Here is a 13,422-nt window from a genome sequence, read left to right as displayed (position 1 = left end):
TCGCGGCCTCTCTTGTTGTGGAGCACAGGCTCCAGACGCGCAGGCTCAGTAGTTGTGGCTCACGGGCCTAGTTGCTCTGCGGCATGTGGGATCTTCCCAGACCAGGGCTCAAACCCGTGTCCCTTGCATTGGCAGGCAGATTCTCAACCATTGCACCACCAGGGAAGCCCCGAGATTCTTTTTATTTTAGTAAAATTGGATTACCATTCTCTCCCTATGGCCTCACTCCCTGCCATGAGGGATAGTTGACATAGGTTAAGACTGGGAAGGGCCTTCAGTGAGTGGAGATATAGGGGAGAGCGCATTCCTAGGCGGTGCCACAGTGTAACCAAACAACTAATGTTTTTTGGTTTCTATCGAAATCCTATGTAAAATATCATTTCCTCTATGAAATCTTTCTTGAGACTTCAATCAGAAGGTGTGAGCTCTTTCTTCCATAATACTCTCACAGTATATTCTGTTCTGCCCTGTTGTGTAGTCTGTATTTCTCATTTCTTTGATTCTACTGTAAGTTCTTGAGATCAGGGGCTGCATCCTGCTACTCATCCTGCTGCCACTCCTACCAGTGTCAGACACATAAATAATAACTCTGTCAATAGTTGTTGAATTGTGGTATGCGGTGGCAGGACTGCCAGGCAAGCCCAGAGAGTCCTCTGACAGCTTCCGGCCAAGTCTGTTCAACTGTATGAGTTGGGTGTACATTGCATGCCTGTCCCCAGATATTCCCTTGCAGGTAACTGACATTCATTCTTGTAAGATTTATAGAAAGTTCACAACCCGTGTTTCAAATACAAAATCCACCTAGGAAGGATCAAGAAATAAAGATCTAGAGGACAAGCCTAGCTCTTTTACCCCCTGGCGCTGTCAAGGGGCAGCCTAAGAGACACTAGAAAGGGCCGGGGCTGGGAAACGGGAACAAATCTTTGATTTCACAGTCTTGCCTGAGGCCTTGACTGACAGTAGCTGCTGCTTTCACCTCCATCTGTGGCTTCACGCCTTTTTAGAAGAGACTCAGGAAATCTCCTTCTCGTCTTAGAGGGAATATTTTCAGCCTAAGAGGAAAATTCTGAGCATGAGAAGCAAGCTTGCCTTGCTTTCCCACACCCAAAGACAGAGACTCATAAGACAATAACGGTCTGGAAAGAATCTAAAGACACACGGTACAAAACATATTTAGTTTATTATTTTAAGTGCTCTTCTTAATACCATCGCAGTGAAAACAAACAGTAGACCGACAACCACCCTCCCCCTCCAAACAACATTTAACTTATATTTATGTATTTGCTAACCACTCACATCTTGAAATTCATTCTGTAACATCATAGACCCATGGCAAATTCTGAACAGAGAAATTCATTGTAGGAAAATATGATCATAAAAGATATGGTTTAAGTGGATAAAACCCCAAAATTTTTAACCCATATTTATGATTTAATCTGGATCAAGTTTTATCTGCATTGGTGTAGGTTTTTTTTTTCCAGGGGATACTGCAGTTGTTTTTCCAGGTTCATTTACCGAGGAACACTGCCATCATGTGGCCTGGTGTGTTAAAGACAGCACATAAATGACAACTAACAGCATGGCTTTAATTCTCTCCAGAAAAATGTTTGCAGCTTTTAAATGTGCTTTGTTGTTAGAAGCTATATTTGTGGATTTCTTTCTAAGAGAGCATTCTTAAATATCTGCCGAAGGATGAACTCTGTGTCAGCTTTTGAATCCCCTGAATACATAGCAACCACAACAGAATATCACATATATAAAATAATAATTGAACACTGCTTGTTTTACAAATTTGTAAAGTTTTTATAAATTTATCCACTTTAAAGAGAGTAGGATGACTTTCTCGTGTGCACTAAAGTGGCTGCCTATTTTTTCTTCACACTGCTAAGTCCACTGGGGAGAGGAGGTATAAAATGAGAACTGTAGGGAGGCAGCATCAAAAACTAAAGTATGAAGCTTGACCCTAAGTCTGAGCCTCCACTTTGCCACTGATTAACTGTGGAATCTTGAGTAAGTCACACAAGCTACCTGGTCTCAGTACTTTTTTTCCTTAAATAAGTAGGTTTGATACACTTAAGTCAAAACTGTTTTCTAGTTTAAAATTCTGTGATTCTACTTGACAAGTAAATAAGTTCTTGAAAAAGCAAGAATGCTGTTTTTCTTTAGGTAGATTATTTTCCTATGGTTTTCCTGTAACTGAAGCTTTGTCTGCTGCATGACTCATCATGCAAAATTTTCTCTGTAAGAACCCAGAGATTATGTGTTATGTTCAGCAGTGCGCCAGAACAAACATCTTTCATGCATTTGTGGGCATTCACAGCTTAGTATCTCCACAAACATAAAATAAAGTTGAGGAATCTTTCTAATTGGTAAAAAGCTTACTGGCTTCTGAGAGCTGTAGGTTGTGTTTTTTTTTTTTTGCGGTACGCGGACCTCTCACAGTTGTGGCCTCTCCCGTTGCGGAGCACAGGCTCCGGACGCACAGGCTCAGCGGCTGTGGCCCACGGGCCCAGCCGCTCCGCGGCATGTGGGATCTTCCCGGACCGGGGTATGAACCCGTGTCCCCTGTATCGGCAGACGGACTCTCAACCACTGCGCCACCAGGGAAGCCCAGAGCTGTATGTCTTAACAGACGTTCCAGAATGTTAGAAAAGACAACTCAGAACAGTCTGATGTCTTTAACACCTGAAAGGGAAGGGCAGTTTTCTTCCCTCTTGCTTTGTAAATTTGTCAAAATTAAAAAGCGGATGCAAATGCTGTGTATGCTCTGATGAGACAAAATTGTGGTAAATGATTCCCTCGAGTTGATTTTGTGATGTGTGTAACGGGGTGGGGGATGGAAATACAAGCTGTGCTGGGCGTCTGAACCATGCTGGAAGGGCATGTAAATGCAGGCCAGTTGCTAGGAGACCTGGAGCACAGAGTAAGTGCCCCCCTGTGTACGCAGGGATGTTTTATCTCAAGAAACCTTGTCTTTCACAGTCAACGATGACAGTCTGTCAAAATTCAGGTGGACCAGAGCTTGGTTATTGCTTGTGTCAATCCAGCCATTCTGTCATCCACCACTCATTAAGGGAGCAAATGAAAGAGAACAATGTAACATGGTGCCAGCGACCAAGAAGCTCTAGAAAGCTCCGAGTGATGCACTACAAATTCAGTCTAAATACTCTCACATGGAAGACAGCTGGTTTGTTCGCTGATATTAATTCCAAGTGTGTAGTAGTGGCTAAAGAATGGCTTCAGCATTCCAAAGAGAAGGATGCCAGGCCACAAATAGAGTTCTAAGTGAGGATGTGCTTGAGAAGGATTTTGAGCCCTATTGCTTACAAAGCAATCATTTCAGTCATTTGTGGGATTTTTAAAAACAGATTTTATGCTAAACACACGCTTCCAGTTTGTAATTCCACCAAGAACTTTAGAATTGAGACGGTATTAAGAGTTCTTCCAGCGCCCCCAACTGGTTGAAGACAGAAACTGACCCTCTCTGCGGGCAAGGGCAATGGGCAGCCCATTCAGAGAATGGGGCACGGACGTCTGCCCTTGTAAAACACTGTCAAGCTTTGCCAATATCCAGGAGACCCCGAATTCAATGAGAGATGAAAAGAAAAACTAAAGGCTGAGGAGTGAGTCTAGTAGGTCTCATTTTGATTTAGAGGAAACTGAGTCATTGAGAGGTATTTTGAATTATTTGAAACACACACAGCTAATTATCACCAGAGCTGGGAACACAACCAGGTTTCCCAGTCCAGTGCTTTTTTACAGTAACACCAGGAGCTACTCAGGAGAGTTTTCTTTCTCAGGAGAGTTGTGATGTTCTGTTAGCGCTCACTGATATGAACGGCAGCAACAGTAACCCTGTAATGCTTCTGGAATGCTTTACAACGTACAAATCACATTTATATACATTGTTTGGTTTGATTCTTTCAACCATGGAAATTGTTCTTATGAAATAGTATGCTTAGCACACAGACTTGATCTGCATTGTTACAAAAGTATAGCTGTAATGGTACTAGTTTGCGAGGTCTCTGTTATAAATCGTCTGCCATGCCCCAACATGAAGGGTGATACAGGGACCTTGGAGAACAGGGAATTGAAACCCTAATATAGTTTGAGAAATTTTTGTGTTTGCTCCACTTCAATACTGAATATCCACAAATAAAATGAAGTGTGTACTTTTCTGCTTATTTACAGAACATATAAAACTATCATCAATGATAAGCCATTTTTGAGAACTTAACTACCAGGCCAGACACACAGCAAATACAAAAATGCTGTTCTAGGTTTAACTTAGAGAATTGGACTTGGGTTCAAGAAGTATAAGAAATGAAATAAATGACATACATCAGTTCCACTGTTAAGCTTTATTGAGCTTCAGAAATACCTGAAAAGAGGTAGAGGTATCTGAATCAGGATGGCCTTTTAGGGTCACCTCCTTTTCCTTATCTCAGGGCACTAGCATCTCCTGCTTCTGTGACCTAGAAAGCTCTTCCCCTAGATATCAGCATACCTTGCTCTCACACTTCTTTCAGGTTTTTGCTCAGGGAAAGTGAGGACTTCTCTGATCATATATTTGAAATTGCCGTGCTTTCCAAGGCCATAACACCTTCCCAGGACTAGCCTGGAAGTGGAGGGTGCTTTTTTTCACTTATTGGCCCAAAGGAACATACATTTTTCTGATCTATACATGGGTGACTTATGAGCTGGCTGGGATCCTAGACTTTCCCTAGTTTATTATTCTCTATGGCATGTATTACCACCTGACAAACTATGTTTTTTTAATTGTCTGATTCCCCTATGATCCCTTCACGAGTACACAGGCTCCATAAAGGTAGGGATTTTCTTCATGTGTTTACAGTGCCTAAGAAGAGCCCCAGCAGTGGCTAAGATGAACCCCCAATGACTCTCATTTCCTGGTATTCATGCCTTTCTTTTTCTTTCTCTTTTCCTTTTTTTGGCCACACTGTGTGGCTCGTGGGATCTTCCCTGACCAGGGATATAACCCGGGCCCCTGAAGTGAAAGCCTGAATCCTAACCGGTAGGCCACCAGGGAAGTCCCCCATGCCTTTCTTTTATCTTCATCTCACATCAAATCAGGGCAGCTCAGTATGGCCAAAAGAATATGGTGGAAGTGGTGGTGTATGACTTCCTAAGTCAGGTAAGAAAAGGCATTGCAGCTTCCAACTTTCTCTCACGGGTTCTTCATTCTGGAGGAAGCCAGCTGCCATGTCGTGAGGACAATGAAGCAGCCCCGTGGAGTACACGGACAGGAACCAAACTGCGTGCACCAACTTGTTAGCTAAGTGACCAAACCATTTTGAAAGGGGATCTTTTAACACCTAGCCTTTGAGTCTTTCAGCAGAGGACTCAAATATCATGTAGTAGAGACAAGCCTTTCCCTTTCCCATAGTGTCCTGTCTGAATTCTTGACCCACAGAAACCATGAGAGATAATAAGTGATTATTATTGCTTTAAGGTCATGCATTTTGGGGTTACTTGTTATGTAGCAAAAGATGACTAATATAGTGCCTGGCCCGTTGTAAGTTCCTAATCAATGTTTATTGAATGAAGAGGTAAATTGAGCAGATTTTTTCCTAGGTTACTTAGTGATCATAATACAATGCCTCACAAAACTCTATAAAAAGCCTTTGCTCCAATAGCAACATTGGTTTGGAGTCTCAAGGAGTAGGCTTGAATCTTGGATCTGTCATTTATTTGTCATTTAACCTTGTATAATTCACTTACAGTCTTTGCGTTCTTAGTTTTCCTAATCTGTAAACTAGAAATAATGATGACAATTGTAATTATACCACTAACAGTACCAGCAACCTGAAAGTGCCCTGATGACTTTATAAATCCCTGGATCAGAGCTCTCCTGAAACCCATGCTTTAACTGGAATTGTCCATTCTGTAAACCGATAAATCTTTTTTATTATTTGTCAGTTTCAGTTATTGGTGTTACCTATAACCAAAAGCAATCTTTATACAAAACATTAACACTAACATATATGACACAATAACAAACAAAACAAGATGACATGTAATCAGTAAGATGCTGCATGGTAGACTTAAGTATAGCAGCTAAGAAGAAAAAGATATCAGACCACCTTATCAACAATTTCTGTGGGCTGATGGCAAGGACATCCTAATTCATCTGCCTAGGAAAGTCAGGGAGGCCCAAGGGGTTCTGTTTTCACAGAAGTTTTGGTTTCTGTAGGTATATCTTAGAAGCCTTGGCTTCTGATTTCTTCTCTGTGGTTGCCTTTGATAGGTAGTTGCTGGCTTAGTAGCATCAAATTCATGTTTAAATGCCTTCAGGGACCAAGGAGCTATTTGTGTTTCAGAGAAGATACTCCAAGTGGTCAGATTATGTTGTACACAGACATCAAGAAAGCAAGCAGCCGGGCTTCTGTGCCTGCTGCCTCCCCTATTGGTCCTCAGAGAGTACAAGAGGGTCTTCCAGGCCCCTTGCACAATATCATCACCTTGTTAGAAGGTTCTTCACTTTGCTCCGAGAGGAGAGGACACTGTCCTGAGCATGTTGTGAAACACTAATAAAAAACTCTTCTTACAGGATGGGGAGTTTTTATTTTTAAGATCAGAGGAGACAGGAATTTCTGATGGGCCTGAACAGACAGAGTGAAATATAGTCTCTGTGTAATTTTGCCTCTTGAGGCCTAGAGAGATGGTGGCTTGAAGCAGTGGTCTGGATAATGTGGAAAGCTCTCAAATGTGTTTTATTAGCATTGGTCACTTTACTTCCTATATATTAGAATGACCTTGAGGGGCATTTTAGTTAAGCTGCTATTTGTTTTCTAAGTGCAAATAATAATCTCTTAGTTTTATCCTCTGCCGCTCAGATAAATTGGTCAATAATTGATTTTTTAGCACAATAATCCAGATGACTTTCTCAATTTTCTGCATTTCTTCATGGAAATTTGCTTTGTTTTCTCAAAATATTCTGCAGAATTTACATTTATTTATTTTTATAGTTATGAGATGGGACCGAAATAGCTTCTGTGGGAAAACTTAAAGTCCTTTCTTTAGATCAAAATTATAAATTTGTTTACAAACATTAAATCAATGCTTTTAATTTTCATTCTTAAATCGTGTACTTTGTAGCCCTCAGCCTTCAGGGCCAAGTCTTGATGTTTATCAACCCAAGGAAAGAAAGTATGAGAACACTCTAGGATATATTGGCCTTTGATAAGGTTTAAATCTCAATGCTGACTTTTAGAAATACAATAGTTGTGAAAATCAGGCTTTAAGAAAATGAGGATTTTTTTCTAAATCATTGTATCTCCTTCTTTAGTATATCAAGAACCATGCTCAAAGGATTCAGGATCCAAAGTTTCTTCCACAATGCAATGACAGCTCTTCCGCCTATGGAGGGAGGTCAACAAGCTTGCCGACCTAGGGAGACAAAGAAAAAGTTAAAGAGGAAGTAAGAAGTCTAAAACTGGACCCTTTTAGTCAGGAAGCCTGGAAGTCTTGAGGGATTATGAGAAGAGATATAGGTTGATTGAGTGGTTAGATGCCATGTTCTCATCCCTAGTCACACACTTGTTTCAGAGTTGAACGTTGGTAGAGCCATGGAGAGGGGAGGGGACTTGGTAACAAGATATGCCTGAGGAAGTCTGAAGATGCTGAGAGCAGTGGCTCAGCATCAGGGAGAATGTAGACCCCCTGGAGAACCCCAGCCCTCAGCTTAGGTCCATGTCCATTCTGGCCCCCAAAAGATGGCAAGAAGGTGGCTATAGAAAGCTGCTGGTTCTTCATGGTCTCTGTATGAAGTGTGAGAGAGTGGCAGTGTGCCTGGAGAGAGGACACAGAGTTTCAGAGCATACATTGGACTAACATAGCCAGAGGCTGTGGTATTTGAGGACATCAAGATTGGAGGCAAATGACTAGGATCACGTTCTCCAGTGGTGGACGCCAGAAACCTGAATACACCCAGACAAGACCAATTTAGTGGAGCCACTCTACTATGAAGATCAGGGAGGGTCTAGAGGACAATGAGTTCGTCTTAGGACTGCCTCTCCTCTCATGAGGTCATATAAGCTGCATTCCTACCCCTGGTGATCTTCACCTGGTGTACACTGGTCTAGCCATACTGGTTATTTATGGCTAAATTCTCTTCTAATTGATTCTGGATGCTAAGTATTAGTATATTGAATTAGTATTTTGAATTAGTATTGCTCCTATACATATCCCATATCTTCAGAGGGAAATCCAGATTAGAAATGACCATATTAGGGGAAAATTCAAAATTCTCAAAGATAGAGACTTTTATCCAAAGAGACTGAGGATTTACCTAAAGAGACTGCTAAATATTTGGATCAGACTAAGCATATCCGGTTGGACTAAAATTAAGTTGTCCTTCCCTTTGCCACTAAGTTATGTAGAAAACCCATAAGGGGGACCAGATCAATTAATTGCATATAAACAAACTATATTATTTCTGTATGAAATTCAGTGAATTACAACTTTGTGACAGTTTCTAGTGTACAGGTGATTGGAAAGATCTGGAGACTTCATTACTACTTAAATCCATTAGCTTAATTCCACATGGGCAGGGATTTTTGTTGTTGTTGTCCACTGCAGTGCTCTGAATAAGTGTCTGGCATATTGAAGGTCTGAGTAGGTATTTGTTGAAGGAATTACAACTGTAACACGAGGCAAGCTTGCAAAGTGCCCTCTAAGAATCCCAATACAATTTCAACAAAAACAGAGTGTCCCTGGTGTCATCCATCAGAATCCTTTGTTTTCAGCTCCCTCTAGGAATATTATGTTCCATGTTAGGCACCAAAATTTAAGAGAGGCATTTATCAATCAGCTAAAGAGGATCCGGAAGAGAACAGGCAGGATAAGAGAATTCTGAAAATCACCCCAAAAAGAAACAGTTGACACAACCTGAGGAAAAAAGTGATTAATGAGAGAGAATGCTATTTTCAAATGTTAGAAAGAGTATAATTGTAAATGTATAATTGCATGTTCATAATTAGACTTAATGGGAAGAAATTATGAATAGGCAGATATTGACTCAATATAACAAAGAAGCTCTGACTTTAACTTTCCAATAATGGAATGAATTGCTTTGTGAACCACAATGTGAGATTTAATTATGTATTATCTGATATTTCCTTTTCAATATTCATTGGTATTTGCCTCCCTCCCTCTCAACTTATTGTTTATCCTTGAAAGCAGAAAATGTAAAATTTGGAATGGTAAGGTTAGATTAAAAACTTTATTACTGTTAAGAATTGTGGAGCCTATTAACTGATCACCCATTATCTTAGTCCGTCGGGTTACAAGGTGGCAACTCAAATATGAGAACATACCCTTGACTGTTGGGTCTATATCTCACTTGGGTTTTCTGATGTCCATCACAAAGTGAAATTGCAAATTTTGTAAATCAGCTGAGATTTCATGAGGTTGATGAAAACGTTGGAGAACTGCCCAAATCACATACAAAACCATTTACTAATGGCAATTTGTCAGTGTTATTTCTGTTAATAATTGCATAAGAAAAGTTTGAGAGCATGAGGATTTGATTGGTGTTTTAGAGGGAACTCCAGCCATTGAGTTTGTATGTCATTGGAATATCAAAGGATGAAGAAAGGCCCTAGGCAAATCTGTTGAAGCTCTTGAGTACGTTTGTAAATATGATTCTTTTTATATATTAGTTTGACAAAAACCATTCAAAAGGTAAAGTATATTGCTTCATGTCATTATGAAATTGAATCAGAAGAATTAAATATCTTTCTCCAAAAATAGTAAACATTGTATTTTGTGGTTCTATGAATTATACAAGTAACTGTCAGCCTACAAGTTAAATATTAGATGAAAATTTGTTCCCTATAATTTTTGCTTTTCTTTTTCAAGATGAATTAAGAGAACCCCACCCCCACCCCCCAACTGTGAAATTCAGTCTTAATTTTAGGTAGTGTGAATTTTCATTATCTTTTCCAGGACTAATTATCCTCCAATAAAGTAAAACTCTATGTCTCTGTTTCCTCTACTGGGGATGCTTTTCTTTCTCTTAAGTTTGTCAAAAAGGGCCAAAACATATCAATCAATAATTGCTATACTTGAGTCACACATGTGGACATAAACCAAGCATAGTGCTAAGGACGTTGTAAATAATCAATAATTCTTTATTCTTTATTTAATTCTTTATTCATTCATTATTCATTTATTCGTTCATACTGAGCACTGAGGGCAGGAGAACGATTTAGTTCCTTACTTTATGGAATCTACAATTCTGTGCTTATGCTGTGTTACCAAGTTATCGTTATTAATACGTTCAGTGCAGAAATACATTTTTATCACAAATGTAATTTGTGCTCATTGTAGATGACTTCAGAAAATAAGAAAGAGATAAAGAAGAAATCAGATGTAATCTTAGCATTAGGAGATAAAAGCTGATGATATTTGGGAATTGATGCATGCGTACAGAGTTTTCTTCCTACGTGTGCATTTAGTACACATATTTATACATTATATAGATAGAGACAAATTATGTAAATATATACATATATTTGTACATTATATAAGTATAGATATTTTTAAAGAATATTTATACTACATATACTATTTTATAAATTACTTATCTCATAGACATTTTAAAATCAGTATATATCTACCTAGTCATAATGACTGAAGGGTGTTTCATTACATGGATATGACATAATTTGTTTATCAAATTTTTTACTGTCAGTCACTTAGATTGCTTCCATGTTTTTTACTATTGTTAACAATATAATCATCTATATATACATTTTTATTCATTTATCCATCCATTATTTCAGGACAAGTACTTTACACTATGTTAAGCTTGAAATGTTATCTTCTTGAAGATTTAAAATTAAGAATATTAACGAAAATCTTAAACATTAAAAAAAGTTAATCTACCATATTAGAAGTCAAGATAGTCGTTGTCATTGGGGGTCAGGTGAGTATTTGGATTGAAAAGTGACATAAAGGGAGTTTCAAGTGTACCTGAACGACTCTGTGGTTCGACCTGGGGGTTGGTTACAGGGGTGTGTTCACTTTGTAAAAATTGGACAAGCCGTATACTTATGACTTGTCACTTTCTACTTTCTTGTATTTGTGTTACACATCAATGAAATAAGTTAAAATACTATGTTACAATTTGCATCAATGTCTATATGCTTATGTAAATTCTAAGAATTGAATACTATTATCATTTTTAGTTTTTTAAAATTCATGTTGCTAATTATTCTGCAGAAAGTTTGCACCAGTTTTGACTCCCACAGAAAATACATAAAGTGTAATTTCTTTATGTTCAAATTAACATTTACTATCACAATTTTTCTAATTTGTAATGATTTGTACATTTAAAAATTGAGTATTTTTCTCTCTTGGAAAATTTCAAACTTACAGAAAAACTGAAAAAATAATATCATGGTCATCCGTAAATCCCTCATTAGATTTGCCAACTTTTAATTTTTTGCCACATTTGCTTTCTCTCTCTGTCTCTATTTACATACACACACACACTCACATATCTATACACGTATATATGTATACATATATATACACATTTATTTTTGTATTTCTGAATTATTTGAAAAGAAGCTTTAGGCATCATGACAGTTTACCCCTTAAGAATAAGAATATTATTCTATATAACCACAATACTTTTACCACATCTTAAAAAATTAACAATAACTCTATATTATCAAGTAATATCTAGTCCATATTCATATTTCCACAACTGTACCAATATAGTCTTTTCTAACTGATTTTTTAAAATACAAGATTAAATAAAGTTTACTCAGTCATTGCATTTAGCTGTTTTGTCTCTTTAGTCTCTTTTTACCTAAAATAATCCCCTACCACCATCACCCTACCCTGCTTTCTTTCATGATGTTGAATTTCTTCAAGTCTGAGTCACTTGATAACCTTCTGTTTGTTTTCAAATGTGTATGACCATGCTTGATTTTGCAGGCTCTTATTACAGAATTTTATAGGTTTTCAGAAGCACATGTATCAGCAACTGTAACAAATTTTCATTTGTGGCTATTGGTTAATCAGAGCAAGACATTGGATCTCCAGTTGAGCACCAGATGTTTTTACTGAGGGGGAAAAAAAGAAAAGTTAAGAGCTTTTAAATCTTACATTATTACTTTGATTGTATAAGAAATAATAGTGACATTTCATTCTCTGAAATGTATTGTGAGGGTTTTCCTTCATATTGATACACTATGTTATTCAATGAATTAGTTAGTATAGAACCAGTTTAAAAGACCTGAGAGTGCAGTGACAGCCAAGAAGGATATTTTGAAGTTTAAAATGGTCCCTATATAAATAGAACGGATCAGCATAACTTTGGGATAAAATTAGCTGACAGTTTGTGGGCTCTCTAGCATGTGCCTGTTAGCTTGGTGCCGCTCTCCTGATAAATCACAATACAGCTTCCAGAGGGAGAGGAAGGATGGACAGCACGGCTGCCCCTATCACTAAATCTGCAGCTGCCAAGTTAGTTAAGAGAAATTTCCTTGAGGCTGTAAAGTCAAATGACTTCGGAAAATTGAAGGCCATTTTAATCCAAAGGCAAATAGATGTGGACACAGTTTTTGAAGTTGAAGATGAGAATATGGTTTTGGCATCTTATAAACAAGGTAAAAATTATAGGTGTAATTGTAAAATCGATAGAAAATGGATTTGTTTTTTTAATGCACAGCATTAGTCACCCAATCTAAACCGGTAGCTCTTACTATTTCTTTAAATATATACTTAAAAAATATTTCTAATGTAATCATTTCTTTCTTTTTAAACTAGACAAAATCATGAGCTGGTATATATATAAATATATTTTTTCTTCTCTTTACTTTCCTTCTCTTTTCTTTCTGTATCCCTGTGCCTAGAATTTGAAATCCTGGATAATCATATTTAGTAATGCAATTTTCCTCTATTTCTAACTTTATTTCTTCTTATAAGTACATAGAATAAAGAAACCGTCTCTAGATTATGGCTAAACAGATTGCTGAGATCTAATCCAGACAGTATGACTGGCTTGGGAACAGGCTGCCAGCCCTCTGTTAACAGGGCTGCTTAAAGATATATCATCTCTACATCCACCTGGAGGAAGAAGAGGATTTTTGCCCCTATTTGAAGGGTTAATAAATGGGTAAGGCTGTACCGTGATACACCTTTATGATCCTTGTCATTTTAATGAGTTTTCAGTTCAGGCAGAAAAGCTGAAACCAGAAAGGCCAAAAAGTTAACTTTTTTCCATGACTACAGTGATAGATCAAAATTGTAGATCTACCTAACATGGAGTATCTGCCTTATGAAGAACTAAGGATAGCAAAAATTAGAACTGAATTTTTTTTTTATCACGGGATTTTCTGGAACCCATGCTTAATAAGTCAGAAATAAATTAGAAGTGAGCAGATT

At 38.0% G+C, this 13,422-nt stretch overlaps 1 protein-coding gene across 1 annotated transcript in view; it reads left to right on the top strand.

Moving 5' to 3' along the window:
• The first annotated feature begins 12,453 nt into the window (after nt 1-12,453).
• Nucleotides 12,454-13,422, top strand: part of ASB4 (ankyrin repeat and SOCS box containing 4) — a 64,124-nt gene continuing 63,155 nt past the window's right edge. The window contains exon 1 of the mRNA XM_024767041.1: nt 12,454-12,644. Within this exon, the coding sequence (XP_024622809.1) occupies nt 12,458-12,644 (187 nt within the window). The 5' untranslated portion in view covers nt 12,454-12,457. The remainder of the gene's footprint in view (nt 12,645-13,422) is intronic.

The sequence above is a fragment of the Neophocaena asiaeorientalis genome, unplaced genomic scaffold, assembly GCF_003031525.2.
Source record: "Neophocaena asiaeorientalis asiaeorientalis breed wild unplaced genomic scaffold, Neophocaena_asiaeorientalis_V1.1 scaffold70, whole genome shotgun sequence".
Lineage (NCBI taxonomy): Eukaryota > Metazoa > Chordata > Mammalia > Artiodactyla > Phocoenidae > Neophocaena > Neophocaena asiaeorientalis.
Note: the sequence above shows the minus strand (reverse complement) of the source record. Positions and strands in the feature narration are given on the sequence as shown.